At 40.4% G+C, this 20,354-nt stretch overlaps 5 protein-coding genes across 5 annotated transcripts; 4 read left to right on the top strand and 1 right to left on the bottom strand.

Moving 5' to 3' along the window:
* Positions 1 to 102: 102 nt before the first annotated feature.
* Positions 103 to 1,951, top strand: GGS22DRAFT_180243 (peptidase S28; the record flags this gene model as incomplete). The annotated part of the gene is made up of 4 exons (XM_047963745.1): positions 103 to 201; positions 304 to 1,409; positions 1,467 to 1,749; positions 1,808 to 1,951. The coding sequence occupies 4 exons, from the start codon at positions 103 to 105 to the stop codon at positions 1,949 to 1,951; spliced, it is 1,632 nt and encodes a 543-aa protein (XP_047818039.1).
* A 1,007-nt stretch (positions 1,952 to 2,958) lies between these two features.
* On the bottom strand, positions 2,959 to 4,804 carry GGS22DRAFT_165117 (glycoside hydrolase family 93 protein). The gene has a single exon (XM_047961635.1). It carries the CDS (start codon positions 4,469 to 4,471, stop codon positions 3,311 to 3,313), a length of 1,161 nt encoding a protein of 386 aa, XP_047818038.1. The 5' UTR covers positions 4,472 to 4,804; the 3' UTR covers positions 2,959 to 3,310.
* Positions 4,805 to 8,876: 4,072 nt separating this feature from the next.
* On the top strand, positions 8,877 to 9,858 carry GGS22DRAFT_194785 (uncharacterized protein; the record flags this gene model as incomplete). Its single annotated transcript, XM_047965554.1, has 2 exons — positions 8,877 to 9,572; positions 9,628 to 9,858. 2 exons carry the CDS (start codon positions 8,877 to 8,879, stop codon positions 9,856 to 9,858), a joined length of 927 nt encoding a protein of 308 aa, XP_047818037.1.
* A 487-nt stretch (positions 9,859 to 10,345) lies between these two features.
* GGS22DRAFT_189332 (kinase-like domain-containing protein) lies at positions 10,346 to 12,022 on the top strand (the record flags this gene model as incomplete). The annotated part of the gene is made up of 1 exon (XM_047964833.1): positions 10,346 to 12,022. The coding sequence occupies one exon, from the start codon at positions 10,346 to 10,348 to the stop codon at positions 12,020 to 12,022; it is 1,677 nt and encodes a 558-aa protein (XP_047818036.1).
* Positions 12,023 to 14,896: 2,874 nt separating this feature from the next.
* Positions 14,897 to 16,441, top strand: GGS22DRAFT_165110 (cytochrome P450). Its single transcript, XM_047961634.1, has 5 exons — positions 14,897 to 15,164; positions 15,213 to 15,483; positions 15,541 to 15,823; positions 15,878 to 16,112; positions 16,169 to 16,441. The coding sequence occupies exons 1-5, from the start codon at positions 14,944 to 14,946 to the stop codon at positions 16,323 to 16,325; spliced, it is 1,167 nt and encodes a 388-aa protein (XP_047818035.1). The 5' UTR covers positions 14,897 to 14,943; the 3' UTR covers positions 16,326 to 16,441.
* Positions 16,442 to 20,354: the final 3,913 nt, after the last annotated feature.

Genomic DNA, 20,354 nt, shown 5'->3' with positions numbered 1-20,354 from the left:
TCCCCGATCGCTATGTCTTATATACGCGCATCGCCCTAGATCGTTTCCTTGAATCAAATCAACCTCAAGGCATTTAGCTCGAGTAGCTACTTCATAGTCGCTATGGTTCGGTACGGTATTATTACGGGCTTACTTAGCCTCATCTCTGCCGTCCAGGCAATTCAGAAACACCCATTGCCCATTAGCGAGCTGAAGAAACAGGTATGATCCCTGTTTCACTACGCCCTATACCCGCTGGGCATACATATACCCATATAGCTATCAAGCAGCTATGAAGCAGCTAACAAAATATGATCATGGAAGATTCAAACCAAAGACGCGCTCGGTATCAGTGCGAGACAGGCTGATCTTCAAGCTCTCTACCCCGAATACAACCTCTCGACCCCTATCGATCACTTCCATAACGATTCCACGTACGAGCCACACTCCGATGACACCTTCAATCTGCGATACTGGTTCGATGCGCAGTATTACAAGCCCGGAGGCCCCGTAATCGTACTATCGGGCGGAGAGACGAGTGGTTCTGATCGCTTGCCATTCCTACAGAAGGGCATCGTTTACCAACTTGCCAAAGCGACGAACGGATTGGGCGTCATCCTCGAGCATAGATACTACGGAAAGAGTATTCCCGTGCCAGATTTCAGCACCGAGAACCTCCGCTTCTTGACCACCGACCAGGCTTTAGCTGATACCGCCTACTTCGCCAAGAATGTGAAATTCGAGGGTTTGGAGGATGTAGACCTAAACCCGGAGACGACCCCTTGGATCGCGTACGGCGGCAGCTATGCGGGTGCATTCGTTGCCTTTCTACGAGTCTTGTATCCAGATGTCTACTATGGCGCTATCTCATCGTCGGGAGTGCCGGAGGCCATCTGGGACTATTGGCAATACTTCGAGGCTGCCGCTACTTACGGCCCACCTGCTTGTGTTGAAACTACCCGAAAGCTTACCCACATTGTAGACAACATCCTCATCGGCCAGGCGGGCACGGACTATGTCGGCCAGCTCAAAGCAGCATTCGGCCTCCCTAACGTCACTCACGACAATGACTTCGCCAGCGCCATCAATGGAGGCATTTACGGCCTACAGAGTTTGAATTGGGATCCTACTCAGAGCAGCGATAGCTTCTTCGTCTACTGTAGCAAAGTTTCTTCCGACTCTGTGCTGTTCCCCGGCACAGAGGAACGACGGGCCTCGATCGAGGAGCTGATCAAAGTCGGCGGCTATGAGGATGAGCTGGATACGCTTGCGAACCGATTCTTGAATTACATCGGCTACGTCAACCAGACCTCAGTTGCCGGCTGCTCCGGGTCACAAGACGCGTGTTTCACTACACACGACGCCGGTTTCTATGCGAACGATGACATAACCCAGACTTGGCGACTATGGCAATACCAGGTCTGCACTCAGTAAGTTTCTACCGATTTATCTGATGATTATAGCTCGAGTACTTATCACCGGCATAGGTGGGGATATCTCCAAACTGGAAGCGGTGTGCCGGAGGACCAACTACCTCTTATCTCGCGCACAATCGACGTCGACTACTCGGCTCTTATCTGCCGAGATGCCTTCAACTTGACTAAACCGGCAGATGTCGAGTACATCAATAGGATTGGTGGTTTTAACATCAGTTATCCCAGACTCGCCTTCATCGATGGCGAGTGGGACCCGTGGCGCGCTGCCGGTGTCCATGCGATTGGACTACCAGAAAGAAACAGCACCACAGAGGAGCCCTATATTCTCATCGCTGTAAGTTGACTACATACTGGGTATACCTGTCTCCTTTTCCGTACTAACCCTATATTAGAAAGCGGTCCACCACTGGGATGAGAACGGACTTTTCCCCAACGAGACGACTGCAGACCTCCCGCCAGCGCCTGTCGCCGACGCTCAGAGCCAGATGGCGACGTTCGTGAAAGAATGGGTGCAAGATTTTACGGGTAAATACTAGGAGCAGCTGCCCGTGCTTGCAGCTGTTTTTGACGAGATACTGACGGGAGTAGTAGATGACGCAACGGAGTCGGATGAGCTATGACATACCTAACTATTATTATTCATATGTAATAGCAATATGAAGCCTTGAACGTCGTATTTCACGTAACTCTCACGATATCCGCCGATCGCCCACGAATTAATCCCTACTCGAACTTCATGACTCGCCCGTAGAGTGTTCACTTACATGGATACAAATCTTATGATACGAAGTCCTCAACACTTTGCTAGTACGATTCGATATACGTAACGTTTGAATGAATGCTTCTTCCGAACTCTTTATCTCGACCGCGACTGTCAAGAGACCGCCCTCTACCGGACCTTGGCCTGTGAAGGGCATCCCTTTAAGTCCAATAAATTTGCCAGGTCACATTCTCATGCTGTGCAATCACTATAACTTTCTAGATAATTAATTCGTCATCTCTCGGGCATAGAAACTAGGCGAATTACTCTATCATGGGGGAGTATTGGCGTTTGTCTAACAATGTTCCTTTAGCCTTGGCGAGTAGGATTCGTCACGACCTCCAATCGTTCTTGATTAGAAATATAATTGAATTCATCACAAGTACCCCTTGCGCTAATTATCGTAATCGCTAATGAAGCAAGCAAGGGATGATTCAAACACGATGCGCGTAATGGCCAAGCTAGTTCGCCAATATCACACTTTAACGAAATTGAAATAGCCTTTATTGACTTGAAGATCCTCGCGATGCGACGACGCGAGTATTCGGCTCACATAGCCGAAACGACCTACACACAGCCTCGATCCACGCTAAGAGAGTGCGGATCTAGACACGTCAACAGGGCAATGCCGGAGGATTAACAATGCCCAGCATCGGTCAAGTTAGTCATCCCGGTTCTAGGCCTCGAAAATTCCAACCGCATTCGTTTAGGTCGCAAGCACGACCTACTTGGCGATGTCTCTTCCCCTGACTAGCACGATTTCTATGCAAACAAATATCAAACTTTGAGGGAGGAAATATGTTCATGTTGGGCTAAGCTACCAGGTACCTACGACCCTACTCCCTATCCTAGTAAAGAGAAATATATATCGAAGTGAAAGTATGTACAAAATAATATCCATACCTAATTAACCCGTCCCCATCACGTCTGATACCTATAACGTGCGTAACCTATACCAGGGGATATCAAAGCGAAAGTCGCGATTCCAACCAATGAACTCCCAAGCCTTCGGAACTCCCCAACCACCAGCGCATCATGCATCCCTAGCACTATCCTAGCCACGCGCACATATTTTCCGAACGCGTAACCTACATAGGTGGTCCCGCCGTCGCAGGGGAAAAAAAGCTTGTCCGCCCTACGCGGCAGAGATGACCCTCCCGTAGGGCACGCCCCCACGCTCATACACCGCAATGACACCGTCCCCATCGCGCTGAAACGCGCCGGGCCAGTACGAGCTGTCGACGGATAACTCCAGCGTCTGCGTCGTCCAAGTGACCTGTCCATTGCGCAGCTCCGTCGAGAATATCATCTTGACGTCTGCGTTCGCCGGCCACGCGATCTCGCTCACGGCCCTGTCCTCGTCCGTCATGAATACCACGGCCAGATTCTCCCCTATCGTCGCGATTTGCGGCGCACCCGCGTTGTGGTCGGCCGGCCGGAATATCGTGCTGCGAGACCCCCAGGTGTTCCCGTCGTCGTAAGACGTCACCGTCCCCAGGTACACGTGCGTGTTGTCGTTGATCTCGAACACCATCACCAGCGCCGCCTGGCCCGTCGCCGCGTCCGTCGTAGCTGCGATCCCCTGCATCCCGTCCCGTAACTGCTGGCTTCCGTGCAGCTGTAGATTCGTAGGCGCAGTCCAGGTCGCTCCCCCGTTCGTCGACGTCACGCGGAAGGTCTCCTGGTTCGTTGCGCTTAGCTCCCCGCTGTAGGTTAGCTGGATGGTTCCCGAGTTCGCGACCCGGATGAACGGCTCCCAGAGCCCGTTGAACCCGTTTGCGGCATTCTCCGCGGCTTGCGACAGGAAGGCCCAGGTTCGCCCGCCGTCTGTGCTGGAGCACACTGTGATCCGGTAGTAGGTTGCTGCGCCGTTGGCGTCTAGATCGTGGTTCCGGAACGCGGCGAGGATGGTGCCTGAGGAGAGCTGGAGTAGGAAGCCGTTGTCTAGGTCCCCGGTGCTTTGCGCTACGCTGCCGATCTCGCTGAATGTGGCGCCGTTGTCGTCGCTCCGGGATACTACCAGGGTTCGGGTGTTCCCGCTTCTGACGGTTGATATGGAGAGGATCCCGCCGTCGGAGAGCCTGGCTAGACGTGGGTATGTTCCCGCGCTGTTTACCCTGTTCTCGGAAGAGCCGAGAGTGAAGCTAGCTCCGATCTCGTTGAATGTCGTTGTCGTGTCCCGGGCGCTCAAGTCATCTCTCTTAATAGGAATCGGGCTCGCCGACACGAAAGAGACGATGCTCAGGTAGCTCAGTAGCATGAATATGAGTGACATGTTAGGCGATCGTTGAGACATTGTATATAAGTCGAGTAGAGACCCCTTACTTAAGGAGTAAGCCCCGTGCTAGCTTTCTTCGAGGGGGGAATTCTGGGTTAAAGAGGAAACATTGGAAGCACTGGAATTTGGGGGGCCCCTTATATATTGCGTGTATGAAAACACAGCCCTTAATGGAACATTCTATATCCCTACCTACATACTACTTATTTGTATACACCTACTAGTTAGTAAGCCGCCCCAATGTAGTCTTCTTGCGCATCGCCATTAAAGACGCAGCCCCTCGTGGTTCACGACAGCACATGTCAAAGCGGTACCCATACCCAGACCTCTAGTAAGGGGTACCGACGGATTTCTCGACCCAAAGCATGACTGACGTGCAGAGCCTCGTGGAGAGTCACGCCGGCACGGACGCATCGTATAACCCGCTGCCACGAATACCTTCGAAATTTCTCATTGGCTATCCCGTGCAGCAAGGGCTGCCAAGGCAGCTAGTTGTGCCTCAGCGCAACGAATCTAAGAAACAACGGGGGGGAGGATGGGCTGGGTTAGGCTGCTACCTGGTGACCGGCCAACACAACTCGGTCCTAGGTATGTAATGAGCGGTGACCAAGTCCTCTACGGGTCACGTCACATTAAGCAGCTTTGGCAAACTTGGTTCTCCTAGATCAGATCTTGATATTGGCTGGAACATGTCTCTCACGCTCGAGCACATCTTTTTCCTTTTGGTCTGATGATTTTCATTAACAGCTTCCTAGGTGGGACAGGGCGCTGTTCTGGAACTTTTTTTCCTGCTAGTTTTTATATTGTTACCTGGCTGAGATCCTGCCAATGACGGGGTCAGGACACCAAGGGATCCGAGACATCGGGCGAAAAAGTGGTGCGCAGAGTCGAGATCGCGGCGAATCGCGTTAGCTTAGGTAAGTATCTACGCTGATCTACGGTCCTGGAATGCTCGGGTATCTAGCAGTCTAGCTGATATTCCCACAAAATACCTGTAGGCTCGCGGAACGAATGTTTGTGGCGCTGGCTAGCATTGCTGACGTTAGACGGGAAGCAGAACGTGGGATCGAGTCTCTGTAACACGACATAAAGTAGCGGGGCAGAAGAGACAGATGAGACAAAGAAGAGAGAAGAAAAAACAGGGGCGGTTTCAGTGGCTTGCGGGAAATAGTGGAACTTGTATTAACGTTGGGTAATAATTTAACCACTTGAAGTTCGTCGCATTTCTTATTTTAGCCCATCAGGGGGGGCGAACAACGGGGCGAACAGGGCGAAGTTGAGTGCCGGTGCATGCGGTACTCGGATTTGGCTCCAGTTGGGTCCCACCACGGACGTCGCGGAGGGGTTCAAGGGGGGGGAACAAGGGGAAACAAGAACGAAGATCTACCTCTCAATCTCACATACTAGTATGTATGTTTAATTGTGCGCACGCGACCCGGCAACCTGGGTCTTCTCCCGGCACCTACGACATACGCGGAGTTCGGGGCAAATAACGATAATCGGGCAAAATAAACAAACGACGACGGCAGATGCCATCTGCAATGGTACACGGCCCGTTACCTAGCAGACAATAGTTTAAATATCATCCGACATCATAAGCCTTGGGGGTGCCTCGTACCGCATCTACATTGTGCTACGCTCGTAAGAAAAGTTCATGCCGGAAAGCCCGGGTCCTATTTTCATCTGTTGGCCCTTGCTGGGCCCCCGAGAAGTGCAAGCCGTCGGCGGTAAGCTTCATAAGAACCCATGATCTAGAACCCCACATCTGAGCCGTAGGTAGGTAGGTAGGTATAAGCTGTTCACTGTCGTGCTCTTCAGAACTCGGCTAGAACTTGCCTTTTGGAAGTTGGGCTTGAAGATGACATGCATCATGTATTTACGGCGAAGTATTCCTTCTAGGGATCTTGATGCCGTCCTGCTATAGGTCATGAGCAAAGCCTGCAGAGTCGCGTGGCATCCCCGCGTTGGGGTAGGTATCCCGCAAAGTCCCGACAAGGCTAGTCAGCTTATTAGGAGGTATTGAGATGCGAATAGTTGCTTATAGTTGCTTGTTTCTCTTACCCCAAACTTTTTCATGTTTGCGTTGTAATTTTCTATTTGCTGTTCGGCCTATACCTCGGCTCTACGCCATGTCTCGCAAAAATATATGGACGGCTATTGGCGGCGCCCTTGCTAAGGAATGCTACCCCTTTGCTTATTGTATTGAAAATACTGAAGGTATTGAAAGTTTTCCGGGTCATGAGAGCCAGGTCATAGGCTTTGATGATTCCGACTATAGGGATCGTTAGTAATAGTTGATAATCAATTCTGCTAGACATTGGATGACCACATGTCGATAGAATCTTGGTTTCCGTAGATGCCAAGTTGAATGTTGTTGAGTCTGATGGTTCGGACCCATATATCGTCGTTGCGTTCGGCATCTTGGCTTTTATAGAACCTGAGGCTATAATAGCCATGCTATAAAATCGGATTGGTCAACGAGGAACGTAATAGAGTTTTATACTACTATATGACTATATGTAATATGACATCGACAAGAATGTTGCGGGAATTTGACGGTGAATGGGGGTGGAGTTTAGAAGATTCCAAAGTTAATTCATTCAGACGAAACTATAGTGAACTAGTTTTACATGCCAACCGTATACGCCAAAAGTGAACAAGGAATCCAATAGATCTCCTAATTGAGTGGATAGTGAATATAAACATGAAATCATCATAGTCCTCTTTATACGAGTTATAAATATAGGTACCTAGAGCTCGTTGTTCTAGCAGTATACCTGGGTACCTACCTAGTAGGTAACTTGACCCAGGAGGTGTATAAGGAGTTACAAGGAAATAATTACAAGTAATTCTTTTAATGAATAAATTAAGATGCCCTAATGGTCTAGAAACAAAGTATGTACGATCTTAATTAAAGAAAATTCTGCCTTACATTCCTCGAGTGGATCGTCGTTAGTAAATATAGCTAGCCTGTCTTAGAAATTCAAAGAAACCCCCTGATTCATCGCCTGTACAATGTGGTGATATAAGAAAGAAAAATGAATGGACAATGGGATAATCATCTGATCTTTTCTACTACTGGGTAGGTATTTACTAACGAACGCTCATACCCGCAATATTGAGCCCCTGAACTTTAGTGTCGAGTCCACAACATCCATTTTTTGCACGATGCCGACCTAAAGGCTCCCATGCAGCGCGCAATCTTGAGATACCTAGGTATTTATTACAAATCTGCCTAGTTACCTGTTATCATTGTTAGGATTAAAGCCTTAGGACCTAATAGAGCACTGGCACCGAAGTCTGCCGCCTTGCCAATTTGAAGATCTGTGCTATGGAGATGGCCATGCGAAAAGGGGTAAGGAGTTAGGGGTTTGAAATTTACAATAGGGATTTCAAGCCTCTTGATATCCAGGGCCAAGACTCGCAGAATGGTTCATGGCGATTTAAGCGTATCTGCGGTGCCTTTCCGGATCTCATGCGTCACATCGACCGCCAAACGTCCACCGTCAAAGCTTAACCGGCGTGCCGGCTCCGGTTAAGTTACTACTTCATTGGCACAACTCTATATTCACTACCTTGACCAAGGCCGTTTCCGTGACTTTAGCCATCGCCCATTGCTTTCATAAGCAACTTACTCGCCTTTTCTTCTGGACTAGTTGATCATACCTGGCTATTTGTCGGTTCTCGCTCCCTTGCTTGATACTCTTGACCCGCGCTACCCGCTATAAAAATCCAGAGACATCCCCGCCGACTTATTTCAATTTTAGTCAAGTCAACAAAACAGCTCTTAAATAAGTACATATTAGAATTTTCATTACCGCTCAATATTTACCTATGTTCCTTACTTATGTGGTTTTTTTCTTATGTAGCTCCTCACTCCAATATCGTCTCATAGCTTCAATTTCAGACTCAGGCTTGCTAACTGAGGTCCCTCACAAGGCCTTGCTGAATAAAAGAGACGTCAATATATACATTCTGCAGTTTATAAATCCACGAATTGGAATGAAAGGCTAAATAAGATGCTTCGGCAGTTGACATCAAAACTTTCGCCTCAGAGCAATGTTCGCTCAATCCCGTGTTCTTTCGCAGTCTTATAGGTTTCCAACCGGAGGCAAGCCTGCCGAGTGAGGTCCTGCACAAGGTCTCGCTTAAATAGGACGTCAATAAGCACTGGGTTAGGTACCATGTAGTTATACAATTTATCGTCAGTGAATCCACGAGTTAAAATGAAGGGTTAAATTTAGACGGGTCGGTAGTTACCTAGGCAGCGTTGAGATCTTCGCCTCCGAGCGATGCTACTACATGCCGGTTCCGCCGCAGTGGATATATAACCACTGTCGCGAATCGGTCTTCGCTAGGACTTCCTTAAGCGGAACTTTCTTTCAAGCCTTCTAACAGTGTTCGTACGAATCATTGTACCAAGATGCGCGCGAACATCATCATCCTGGCAGGGAGTGCCGCTGCCCTCACGGACATCGAGCACAAGCCCTTCATGCGCAAGAACATCGATCCGATCGTATACCCGGGGAAATACATATCGCACATGCACTCATTTTACGGCTCCGATACGCTAACCAAGGATCTGCCAACCACAGCTGAGCTTCAGAAGGGCTGCCCGTCCGGGGAAAACCCCAACGATATGTCTGTATACTGGGCGCCGACACTGTACTATGTGAACGGTAACAACTACACGGAAATCTACCCTGCTACGTTCAAGACCTACTATGAACAGATTGATCATGCGGAGATCCCATTCCCGACGGACTTCCATGCCGTGGCTGGGAATGCGTCCGCCACGAGCCAAGCGGACATTGACGAAAAAGTCACTGCTATCACATGGTGGTGCGACGGCAACGGGCCCGAGGATCGCAACACCCGGCCTCGCGCTGCCTTCCCACGGTCAACTTGTAGCGCACACTTGCAAACCATCGTTCGATTTCCCGATTGCGTCGACCCCAATAAGATCACCGACTACACATACGCTGCGCTCCACGGCGGAAGATGCCCTAGCAATATGAAGCGGCTGCCTTCATTGCGCTTTTCGGTCAGATATGACACACGCAGAGCGATCCCACAAGGATGGAAGGGTGTCCCACCCATCAAACTTGCTTGCGGAGAGGTACGTATACTTCCCCCTTTTCGCTTTACCCTACACGCTAACATTTGGTGAAAAGATTGGCGACGGCTACTGCTTCCATGGTGACTTTATCAACGGCTGGTTTGAGGACGCAGGCAAGACCCTATTGAAGGCAAAGGGCCAAGGTTTCATGCGAATTGATGGAGCACATGGTAGTGGAAAGGTCCCGTTCGGCAGCACCGGGTGCAAGACCAGGGATCGGGACCCGGAGAATGGCACGGACGACTACCACAAGAGTCTGGAGATGATGAATGGTCAGATGAAGTGATCGAATTAGGGTGATATATCTCACTTGAGAACGAGTCTGCTCGGGGGTCGTGGTATTTTTGATGTGGTCTACGCACTTGGGTAGGCACGGTATAAAAAGGCACGACTGGCAGGAACTCCGCCTTTCCATGCGTGAATTTAACTGGCATAGATACATTGGCAAGGGTTAATCATATGTTAGCTTACAATGAAGTCTATTAAGAAGCTTGGAGACAATCAAGCCATTATTACACAGCCCCTTTGTTCAGATTCTAGGTCTTCGTTGTTCTATAGATGTTTCTTTTCATTCGCCTTGTCACTGGCAAAGGGTAAATGTACTTCATAAGAAGCTTCTCGCGCCTTTTGCGATATTCCTTTCTGAAGTCCAAAAAACAATATCGTGCCGAGATATATTAGCAACGTTTCACGCCAATTTCTAGAATTCTCATATTCCAAGCAGTCTTGCGAAATATTCCGACCAATCTATCACTCACCAAATACTTTTCAAAATGGATTCGAAATCTACGAAAAGTACTACCGGTCAGGCAACCCCGATTGAGTATGACATGAATTCTACGGAGACGATAAAGTATGATTGTTGTGATCAGATGAGAGAGGCGGGTATGGAACATATCGAAAAGTATAATCAGGGCGGATATCATCCTGTACTAATCAATGATATTCTTGACGGTCGATTCGAAGTATTTCATAAACTCGGCAGCGGAGGCTATGGAATCGTTTGGCTATGTCGCGATCTCGTCTTAGAAAAATGGAGAGCAGTTAAGATAATAACTGCAGATCAATCCTCTGAAACTGAAGAAGAAAAGATTTACCAGTACTTCCGAGAGAATTGCACCCCGGAGGAACTAGAACAGAATCATATCGTGATGCCTCTAGAAGAATTCTGGGTAGAGGGACCTAACGGCCGCCACCGTTGCCTTGTAATGCCAGTACTAGGTTGGAAAGTTTGGGACTGGCGATACGACCACGACGGCCATGAGGAACAAAACCGCATATACACAAAGGATATATGCCGCCAAGTCACCAAGGCCATGGATTTCCTCCACGGGCATGGGATATGCCATGGCGATTTCAGACCACACAATATTCTCATGAAGGTTGAAGGCATTGATGATCTGGACGGGCCTCAACTTATAGAATTGATGGGAGAGAGAAGCCGTTATCGGGTTGAGACGGTATCAGATATTCCATCACCCAGAGCTCCTGAGTACTGTGTAGTTCCCGCAAGCATGGACTGGTGTAAGACAATATCCACCCAGTCCGTTGCAATTATTGATTTTGGCGAGTCATTTTTCGCTAAAAGTCCTCCCAAAATGACCGGTATTCCGACTTTATGGGCTGCCCCTGAGATCATGTTTGAAGAATCTAAGGTCCTAGGATTTCCCAGCGACGTATGGTCATTGGCATGTACGCTTTATGAAATTTGGACAGGCGCTCCTTTATTTGGGCGGCTTCACGCCCACTACTTCGGCCTAATAGTTGAAGAGGTCGAAAAGTTCTTAGGTCCATTACCTCTATGTTATGAGACGGCGTACGCAAAGATGCGTGCAGAGATGTATGGGAAAAATCTCAATGAAGATCCTCAAGAACAAGTTGAATCTCAACCTGAACCCGAAGAATATCTTGAGGAGGATGAGCTCATCGAAGAGACCAGTTATCCAAACATGTTTGAAACCGACCTAGGAGAGGAGAAGGTAGTATACGAAAACGGCGCGCCTGTCAAACATCGATATCCTCAGCAAGATGCATTGGAATTAGGTGATCTGCTATATAAAATGCTAAGATACGAGCCGGATGAACGTATCACAATGAGCATGGTAATTTCACACCCTTGGGTAAGGACAGAACCAACACATCCCATCCCTACCGATTCCGCATACAAGAGTATACGTGATCATATACGTGATCGTTCACTGACTATGATACTTCTCGCCTTTATGGCTTTCGCTATGATCCCCCAGGCCATGAATCGACGCAGTAATATCCTGGTTAACGAGGGTTGGAAGCATAGGATGGAAGAATTGAGCGAGCCATTAAGGAAATTGGCGTATAAGTTATATCCGTCTCTTAAGGATTCCAAGTCTAGCTCCGGTCTATCACCTTGGAATTTTTGGGAACTAAGTAACCCGATACGCCGTATAGCACATCGTTGGTTTAGATATTAGAGGTAGATTTCCTAACTTAGGATTATTAGCAGTAAGTAGCGTGTATCATTTCTATACCTACCAAGTATGGATATATGTAATACCATTAGGTACCTAGGTCGTTATTAGATAGGGTAATTCATTTTGAGTGCATTTCTAATTATAAATTTGAACATATATCCGATTACTTTTCTCTTATCTACCTCCCAGAGACTCTATAGTTTTAATGTGGCTCTAATGATACCTACCTAGGCACACCAAGGACACTCACTTGGTGTCAGGAGATAAGTGTAGAGAGAGTGTAGTTTAGCCCTAGTATAGCCCTTATGAGGCGACAACGAGGTAGCCGTGTATATATAACAAGGGCTCCGCCCTCAAAAAGTTGAGAGAGAGTAACGGTTATTTCAAGTCACACTTCTGAACCTGCCTTTAAGCCTGCTGAGAAGCGCCTGTGCCCTATCCTGTTGTTCAATCCGTGCAAGACCCTAAACCTACCGGGCTTCTTTGCAATGATTGTTCTGAAACAACTAAGAACAAGTATTCAAAGATCTTTGCAACAAACGCTTTATTGTGTGGTCTCGATCTTTATAGTTCGTACGCCTTTAAGATTTCCCAATGTATATATTTAGCATCATAGGATCCTTATATCATGGCTACCTCATGCAGATATTACATTAAAATATTCTATTAAAATATTCGAAGATGGCATCTCGTAGTGCACCTCTCGCCGGCCCGGTTCAATCGTTTAGGCCTAATGTTCCGGTTAGTGTCGTCTTCACAAGGGGTATGAAGCTTGGACTAGGTGGTACACACGATAAACAGTTTCAGGAAAGAATTAAGAGAAAGAAAAGAGAAAGTGGTGCTGGAACGATACAAGATCCAAAAGTATGTTAGCACCCTATATCACGTACGTTTGGACATTTTTGACTAACAGTTTAATTTTTAGGTAATCTGGCCTCACCCAGGCTCTTCGCAACCAGAAGAAAATCTTGCAGCGATAGATGTCATTATTAAGCGCCAGACAGCGAGTTTCGGATTATCTTATGCCTGGATTGCGTAAGTACCCCTCTCCTACTCTGATAAGTATTTATAGGAAGAAGCTAACAGGTTATATAGGTCAGACGTTCACGGTCTCAGTACCACCAGTCGGCGGGGAGATGGAACACGTATTTTGGAGCGAGACGACACTCATGTTACCGTACGGATGGGGATGTCAGAGAATATATGTAATTTACATGGCCATATATACCTAATATCGGAAAATCATAATCCAAAACATAAGGTCGTTCGAGAGATGCTGGATAAGGAAAGGGGCATTAAAGGAGGTAAGAACCCTCAACTGTGGATCTGGGGAAGATACCCTGCAGAGCAACAGTACTGGCCTAGATCCCAGGTTCGATATCCGGAATCGCCATTGGAGGTCATACCAGGCTCAATTCTAAGTTTACAGAACGAGGAGGAGGAGGAACGCAAAAGAGCTTCACGCCAAGGAAATACATTCCAGTATAGACGCGGTAAGTATCCAGGTAGGTAGTCCCTACTAAGGTGAGTAATTTTTCCGTATGTTTTCTACAAAATTTGGAGAATATTATCTTTATAAAGCGGAAGATCACAGCGTACACTAATCAGTTACTGTCTATAACCTGGCTTGGTCAGATACTCTGCTAACGAGATGTTGACATTTGCCCGGAGGTTAATACAGACGAAAAATATAAGAATAGAACAATAAATTATATACCTACTACCTAGGTACCTATTTACCTCGTACGTGAATCACTTGTCTCATATCAATTACAATGTAGGTAGGGAATGTTGTATCATAACCGCAATCTTCACTTACTGAGAAACTGCGAAGTCGACAACCCAAATAATCTGGGGTCGATATCCGAATACCTGGTTCGCCCATAGGGATGGGTCCGCCAAGGGGACCGATACCCCGGGCGGGGTATAGGAGTAGATTGTAGGTACAATTACCTAACCCCTTTTCGGGTTGCCCTTCAGCTTTCAGCCTCTACCGAACCCCAACCCTAGTGACTTGGGATTAACTCTTGGATAATAATGAAATACGAATGGTGTGCTGGTATATCTATTACTGTAGAGCATGCTTACATAATAGAATACGATATAATTCCTCTAATTATACTAGGTACCTACTAGGTATCTAGGTGCTCATGTGTCCTATAGTACGCCCCTATCAGATCCTTCAGATTACTAACCGAATTCAGACCGTCAGTAGTGGGTGCACTACTACTCCACAAAACATATCGGCATCGAATTCGGGGGAAATATCCACATGGACTTCCCCGCCAAGATCGGCAGTTTGAATAGAGACTGTAGTGCAGAAGGAACATCGGTTGCTCATGTCTCTATTTCTGCGAAGTGCGTCCCCCTAGTTGATCAATCCACATTTTCCATGTCGAAGGTTCTGTACTCTAGATTATGAACAGTTACCTACCTGTAAACAGGTAGCTTGGACGACGGGATGATTGCCGAATTTCTTGCTAGTATAGGCTTCGCTGTAGCGCTGTCGTATTTCAGTTTGATATTTCCAAAGGTAAGCATGTTGTGGAAATTTGAGGAGCAATTCTCTAACCGACATGTCTGCACAGTTACGGCAAGAATGGAAACTATATGCGCATCGATCAGAACTTCCGCCAGGTCCTAAGATCATCAAGTCTGGTCTTCGGAAGCCGTGGCTATGGTTTCGAGAATTGAACAAGGAGTATGGAGACGTGGTATACCTTCAGATGGGGCCGACGCCAACTATCATATTGGGCTCTGCCCAAGCGGCATGGGACCTCCTCGAGAAAAGGGGCGCGAAGTATTCGTCCAGGCCGCGTTTCATTATGGGAGGTGAACTCCTCTCAGGGGGTATGCGAGGACTCATGTCGCCATATGGGTCCTTTTGGAGACGCTGGAGAAAGCTGCTGCATAGCGGATTCATGCAACGTCAGAGCGAAACCTATAGGCCGATCCAGAGTTTGGAATCAAAGGTCCTCATGAATGATTTGCTTAAAAGCCCGGAGAGATTCCGTACACATCTTGAGCGTTATGCGGCATCGGTTATCGTCACTGTCACATACGGACGAAGAGTCGAGGACGTGGATACCGATATTGTGGTGCAACGGAATGGCGAGTCGATGGATCGGCTAACTCAAGTCAAGTGAGGAACTCCTCTATTCTTTGATGGCGTACTCTAACTCTTTTGAAGTATTCCTGGGAAATATGCAGTCGAGCGCTATCCGGCACTTAAGTATGTGCCCAGCATATTTGCGCCATGGAAAGCACAAGTGCTAAAACAGCGACAAAAAGATGTCCAATTGTACACTGACCTCATGGATGAGGTAAAGGAGAGATTGGCAAAGGGCGCTTTGCCTACATGCTTTGCCAAACACCTTTTAGAGGAACAGAATAGTCTTGGGATGCCAGACCTCGAGCTCGCTTATGCCGCGGGGTCCCCTTTTGGTGCTGGGGTAGAGACAGTGAGTTCCTATATTCATCTAAAATATTAGACGACCCAGTGCTAAGTTACTGCTCAGTCGGCAGGTACACTTGCTAGCTTCCTCTTGGCGTGTGTAAAATTTGGCCCTCAGTTCATCCCTAAGGCACAAAATGAACTTGATAGGGTAATAGGGAGTGGTAGACTTCCCACGTTCGAGGATATGCCTCGATTGCCCTATATTAAGGCAGTGGCCGCTGAAACTCTGCGTTGGAGGCCAGTAGCAGTGTTAGGGGGCACGCCGCATGCAAGTACAGCTGATGATGTGTATAAGGGGATGTTTATTCCTAAAGGAAGCACTATTATCGCACCTCTGTGGAGTAGTAAGTGTGAGAAGTTTTCCATTTCTTGTCCAGTAATAATAACCTCGCGCTTAGTTCACTTGAACGAATCGGATTTCCCAGATCCAGATAAATTTCAACCAGAGCGCTTCATAGAGGACCGTGAGTACCCCGGCACATTTGGTCATAGCGCGTTTGGTTGGGGGAGAAGAATTTGCCCTGGAATGCATCTCGGGACCGCGTCTGTCGAACTGAACATTGCTCGGATATTATGGGCATTCGAAGTCGGTCCTGCAAAAGATGCGAGTGGAAAGGATATCGATGTTGACATGTGAGTATTGTCTATTGAGATGAGTGTACTGAATACCTGGCACTAATGATGTTTAGATTTGCTTTCTCGGATGGGTTCAACTCAAGTCCGCTACCATTTCCCTGCTCAATGATACCACGGTCTGCAAAACATGCGAAGGTAATAGAACATGAGTTTCAGGAGGCTCTAGAATCGTTGAAGACATATACTGCAGTTACTAACAAAATCTCTTGAATTGGGGAAGTTGAAAAGCTTGTCTCGATAACAGCCTGTATTGCGGATATGATACAAGGGTGGCTGATTAAGAAGAACGTGGAGGGATCTAAGGTGGACCATAAGCCCGTATCCGCCAACCCGCCAATTCAATTAATGTATTAAAATGTACACAGTATGAATAAGCAGTATATATGGAACTTACATTATGCTTTATAGTTTATAAAGCGTTATTAATGTTTAATGATAATATTTTTAATACTTAAGTAAATATATATTTATTATAAATAAGAATATTTTTTATTTTATAAAGTTTTTAATTTAATAAATTAAAACGGAAAAACGACGTTAATTTTTATTATTAAATTTTACGGTTTATTAATAAAAGAAAAAATAAAATGAAAATTATATAAATAAATATTTATTAAACTTAAAGAAAAATATAATTTATTTTTACTTTTTATTAAATATATATTATATGTTATTTATTTTTTATTTTATTTTTTAATTTTACGTTAATATTTAAATTTTATAATTTACTTATTTAATTAATTTTTTTATTTTAACGTTATATTTAAGTAATTATTCGAAATTTAACGCGAATTAACGTTAATAAAATTAATCGTTTTATTATAAAAAAAAATATAAACTTTTAAAAAAAAAATAAATTATTTAATTATTTATATTTAAATTTCTTTCTTTTTTTTAAATAAATATTATTAAATATTAAAATTATAAAACTTTTTACTTTAAACATTTAATCCGTGAAAGGTAATTAAAAAAAACCGATATTTATTATGTTAAATTTTTAATTTATTTTAAAATAAATATATTTTATTTTAATAATAAGTTTTATTTAAATATAAAATACGATAATATTTAAAAAAACTTATAAATATAATAATATTTAAAATTTAAATAAAAATTAAACGATTTTTATTAATTATTATTTATATTTTTATTTATTATTTAAATTTTTAATATTATTTTTTTCGCGGTTAATATTTAATTTTCGAAAAAAGTTATTTATTAATTTAATATATTTAATTTAATTTTTTCTTTTTATTAAATAAAATAATAATAATAATAATAATTAATATTAACGTTAAAAAACCGTTATTTATATAATTATTTTAAAACTTTATTAAAAATATATTAAACGTATTAAATTAAGTTTTATATTTTATATTTAAATATAAAATCTTTATAATTTATTTAATAATTTATATTTTTAAATATACGTTATAACGGTTTATATTATATTTTTTTTATTAAAAAGCGGAAAAAAAAAACGTAAAAAAAACGGTATTATTAATAAAATTAAACACGTATTTATTTAATAAAAATTACGTTAAATATAAATTTAATTACTTTAAAATATTATTATTAATATATAACATTATTTTTTAAATTTATTAAAAATATTATTTTTTATATTTTTATAACTTTTTTATAATAATAATAATAATAATAATAAAAATTATAATAATTAACTTTATTATAAAACGGAATTAAAAAATTAAAAAATAATAACGTTATTACGCGAAAAACTTTTAATTATTCTTTTTATGGAAAATATAATATATATATAAATAAAATTTTTTATTTATTTTATTTTTAAAATTAACCATAAATAAAACCCTTACGGGGATTTTATAAGCTTAATTTTAATTTTATAAATTTTTAATTATTAATTTAAAAAAAAACTAATATTTAATAAACTTTTTTTACGTTTAAAATTTTACTTTTAAATAATAATTTAAGTTTACGTTTTTTTAATTTTAAATATTTTTTAATAAAATAAATAATTTTTAAATATATAATTATTTAATAAGTAAATTATTATAAATAAATATTATAACTTATTTTTTTAAATAATAATTATTTACCGTTATATATTAAAATTATATATATACGTTTATTTAATAAATAAACTAAACTTAATATAAATATTAAAAAATTAATTATATTAAAAGTATACGTATTATTTATTATACGAAGATTAATATTAAATATTATTAATATTAAAATAAATATTATTAAATAATTATATATTATATTATTAAAAATATAATTAATTAAAAAAATATATTAATATATAAAAAAGTTATATATTAAAATTAATATAAAATTATTAAACGTTTAAAACTTAATGTAATTTTAACGTTTATTAAATAAATTATTATTAAATAAAAACGTAGTTTTTTTTTTAAAAAAAAAAAAAAGGAAATTACGAACCTTAAAACTTTAAAAAATTATTATATTAATTTTAAAATATTATTTTAAACTTTTATATTAACTTTTATTATATTATTATTTATTTTATTTTATATTATTTAAATTATAAAACGAAATTAAAAAACTTAAAAATAATAACGTTATTACGTAAAAAGCCTTTAATTACTTTTATTACGAAAAATACGGTATATATATAAACGAAACTTTTTATTTATTTTATTTTTAAAATTAAAAATTAATAAAACTTTTACGAACTTAACGGGAATTTTATAAGTTAAATTTTAATTTTATAAATATTTAATTATTAATTTTCTTTTTAATTAAACGTAAAATAATTTTTATAAATAAAAATATAATAAAAAAAGTAATAAAATAAATAAATATTTAATAAATATACGGTTTTTATAACCGTGTTTAATAATGTAAAATTATAATATTTTTTTAATTAATTAAAACCGAGCTTTTATAAAAACCTTATTATTTTAATAATATAACTTAAATTTAAATACGTATTTTTTAATTAATCGAAATATTTATCGATAAATTCCCGCATTTTTAAAATTAAGCTTAAATAATTAAATATATAAATATTATTTACGTTATATAAAACCGGAAAAACGCCGGTAAAATATATATATATTATCTTATATATATTAAGTGGGAAATTAAATACCGTAATTTAAACTTTTAAACTTAATTTTAAAATTTATATTTTTTTATAATATTAAATTTTTAATTAATTATTTTACATTTAAAATATTTTTAAAAGTTTAATAATTAAAATAATTTAATTATTTTTATAATACGTTTTCGAATAAACTTAATTACATTAAAATTAATAAAAAATTAAATTAAAGTTTTATAATTAAAATTAAATTAAGTTAAAATTAATTTAAATTAATTAAAATAATAATTAGTTTTTAATTTTAAATATTATAATTAAATAAAAGTTTAAAAATTAAAAAAAAATAACATATAATTTAAATTAAACGTTTTTAATTAAATTAAATTAATTAAATTACGAATAATTAAAATTAATCGAATATATAATAAAATTTTAATATAATTTAAAACGCGTTCGAATTAACGTTAAGTTTTTTTTTAATATAATGCGCGTATTAATTAAAATTATATAACGTAAATAATATTAATTATAAATATTTTAATATTTAATTATTTATTCCTTTTAATTTTTAACGAATATATAAAATTTACATTATTTTTTAAAAAAAAAAAAAAAACTTTATATTATACGAAGTAATTTATTTAATTTAATTTAATTTAACTTATAATAATATATTTTATTATATTATTATTAATTTATAACGTTATTTACGATATTTAAAATAAAAATTAAAAATATTTATATAATAATTATAATTATATATATAATTTTAAACTTAATTTAATTTAATTATTAAGATTTTAGTGTTTATTTTTATTATATGTTATAATGTTTTTTATTATTTTTTTAGTTTTTTTTAAAGAAGGTATAAATGTATTATTATATAAATTATAGATATTTTTTTTCCGATTAAATTTTTTAGATTTAATTTTAAAATTAAATAATAATTATTTAATTACTTGTGTTTTTATAAATGGTAGTTTTATTATCGAAATTATTTTAAAATAATTATTAATGTAACCTTTTTACTATTTTACGAAAGTAATAACTTTTATTTCGTTTTTTGTTTTTATTTCGTTTATGGTCCCGTAAAAACCTTATAAATTTTGTTAAGTTTTTTATTTTTCGTCCCGTTTTATTTTATTATATTTATATTAAAAATTTTCGTTAATTTTTACGATATTTTA

Source organism: Annulohypoxylon maeteangense (assembly GCF_022496945.1).
Source record: "Annulohypoxylon maeteangense strain CBS 123835 unplaced genomic scaffold GGS22scaffold_10, whole genome shotgun sequence".
NCBI lineage: Eukaryota > Fungi > Ascomycota > Sordariomycetes > Xylariales > Hypoxylaceae > Annulohypoxylon > Annulohypoxylon maeteangense.
Note: the sequence above shows the minus strand (reverse complement) of the source record. Positions and strands in the feature narration are given on the sequence as shown.

Coding starts and splice junctions, on each gene's coding strand:
- GGS22DRAFT_165117 (XM_047961635.1), bottom strand. CDS start 4,471: ATGTCTCAACGATCGCCTAACATGTCACTCATATTCATGCTACTGAGC.
- GGS22DRAFT_165110 (XM_047961634.1), top strand. CDS start 14,944: ATGCAACGTCAGAGCGAAACCTATAGGCCGATCCAGAGTTTGGAATCA. Junction 15,165..15,212: donor GATCGGCTAACTCAAGTCAA/GTGAGGAACTCC, acceptor ACTCTTTTGAAG/TATTCCTGGGAAATATGCAG. Junction 15,824..15,877: donor TATCGCACCTCTGTGGAGTA/GTAAGTGTGAGA, acceptor CCTCGCGCTTAG/TTCACTTGAACGAATCGGAT.